This window comes from Otolemur garnettii, unplaced genomic scaffold (genome assembly GCF_000181295.1).
Source record: "Otolemur garnettii isolate 467f Iridium unplaced genomic scaffold, OtoGar3 scaffold00131, whole genome shotgun sequence".
Lineage (NCBI taxonomy): Eukaryota > Metazoa > Chordata > Mammalia > Primates > Galagidae > Otolemur > Otolemur garnettii.
Genome location: NW_003852526.1, coordinates 3,739,423 through 3,740,959, shown reverse-complemented (window position 1 = coordinate 3,740,959; position 1,537 = coordinate 3,739,423). Strand labels below are relative to the sequence as shown.

Below are 1,537 nucleotides of genomic sequence, written 5' to 3'. Positions count from 1 at the left end.
CCACCTTAGGTGTATGTGGCTGGCGCCTTAGCCACTTGAGCCACAGGCGCCGAGCCTATTTTTCAATCATTATAAATATAATTACCTTAAAACTTGTTGCTGTTACTATTATTATTGATTTATTTTAAAATCTTACTTATTTCATACCCATTTCTAATCCAAAATTTTTTTTGTTTTTGCAGCTTGTACACCAGTGCATGGCCCTGTCCTGATTTCAGGTTTGGGTATCTTTGCTCTAGTACAATTACTTGGATTAATTTATATGAAATTTGTGGGTAAGTCAATCTTATTTTTGTTAACCTATGCCAAAAATTTTAGATATGTAACTTGGAAAATGCTTTGTAGTTGATATGTCCAGTTTAGGATCAAAGAAATGTATTGATAACCCCCCAAATGAGAAAATATAGTTGGAATGATTTGAGGGTAATTAAGGAAGGTAGAAGGCATATAAACTAGTGAAAAGTTTGATTATAAACCAATTTAAAAGAAGATAGCTTTATGTGTTAGAATATGAAGATTTATTTTATGTTAAGTAAAAGAGATGATCTTTGAGGAGCCATTTTAATAGGAAAAGTATGTTTAATTGTTGTTTCTATGATAGCGCTTTCTGACAGAGACTCATCGCTTGCTCTAGTTCTTGCACTGTTCATATAAACACAGATGCCCCTAAGTAGACAAAAATTAAGACTCAAAATCTGTCAATTTTATTAACTTAAAGAGCAGCGACCTTTAAAGAGTGCATGACTTCAAAACATTTCTAGTTAAAACCAACAAAATAAGACATTGAATTTTAAGACATTAAATTTAGGCATTTACTACCTTTAAAATCAAATTTATTTATTTATTATTTTTTTTGAGACAGAGACTCTGTCACCCTGGGTAGAGTGCCTTGGCATCATAGCTCACAGCAACTTCAAACTTTTAGGCTCAGTCAGTCCTCTTGGCTTGGCCTCCAGAGTAGCTAGGACTACAAAACACTCTTGGCTTGTTTTTTCTATTTTTAGTAGAGATAGGGTCTTACCTTTGTTCAGGCTAGTCTCAAATTCCTGAGCTCAAGCAATCCACCTGCCTGGGCCTCCCAGAGTGTCGGGCATAAGCCACTGTGCCCGGCCTTAAAATCAATTCTTAATAAGCATAGAATTCACTTCATTGTTTCTAACTTTTGTATTTAATTTGCCAATTTTTCTGTAACAGATTTCTGCCTAAATTTTTATTTTTGACATACAGAGAGATAGATGCTTTTAATAGTACCTGAAACTTATGTACCTTACCTAAGCTGAAAATGTTGCCTATAATCTGATTTATACTAGTCTCCCACTTAGAGGGAGACCTCTTTTTATTTATGAAATAAAGTAAAGGTACAAATTAATTGACTAAAAAAAAAAATAAAGGTACAAATTAATTGACTAAAAAAATTAGTAGTTCTGCTTTATTTAGGTGAGCTTTATGTGTTTCTACAAATAATACAAAATTTGAATTTTTTTTTTTTTTTTGAGACAGTCTCATTGGGGTAATGTTAAGGGTGTGTTTAGTTTCA

At 32.7% G+C, this 1,537-nt stretch overlaps 1 protein-coding gene across 4 annotated transcripts in view; it reads left to right on the top strand.

Annotated features, from left to right (window-relative positions):
- The window catches only part of CD47 (CD47 molecule), a 62,121-nt gene that overhangs the window by 35,501 nt on the left and 25,083 nt on the right, over window positions 1–1,537 (top strand). For all 4 annotated transcript variants that reach the window (XR_002775349.1, XR_002775350.1, XM_012810380.2 and 1 more), the window contains exon 7: window positions 183–275. Coding sequence is in view for 2 of the 4 variants with exons in the window: in XM_012810380.2 (XP_012665834.1) it covers window positions 183–275 (93 nt within the window). In the remaining 2 variants the exon portion in view is untranslated. The remainder of the gene's footprint in view (window positions 1–182; window positions 276–1,537) is intronic.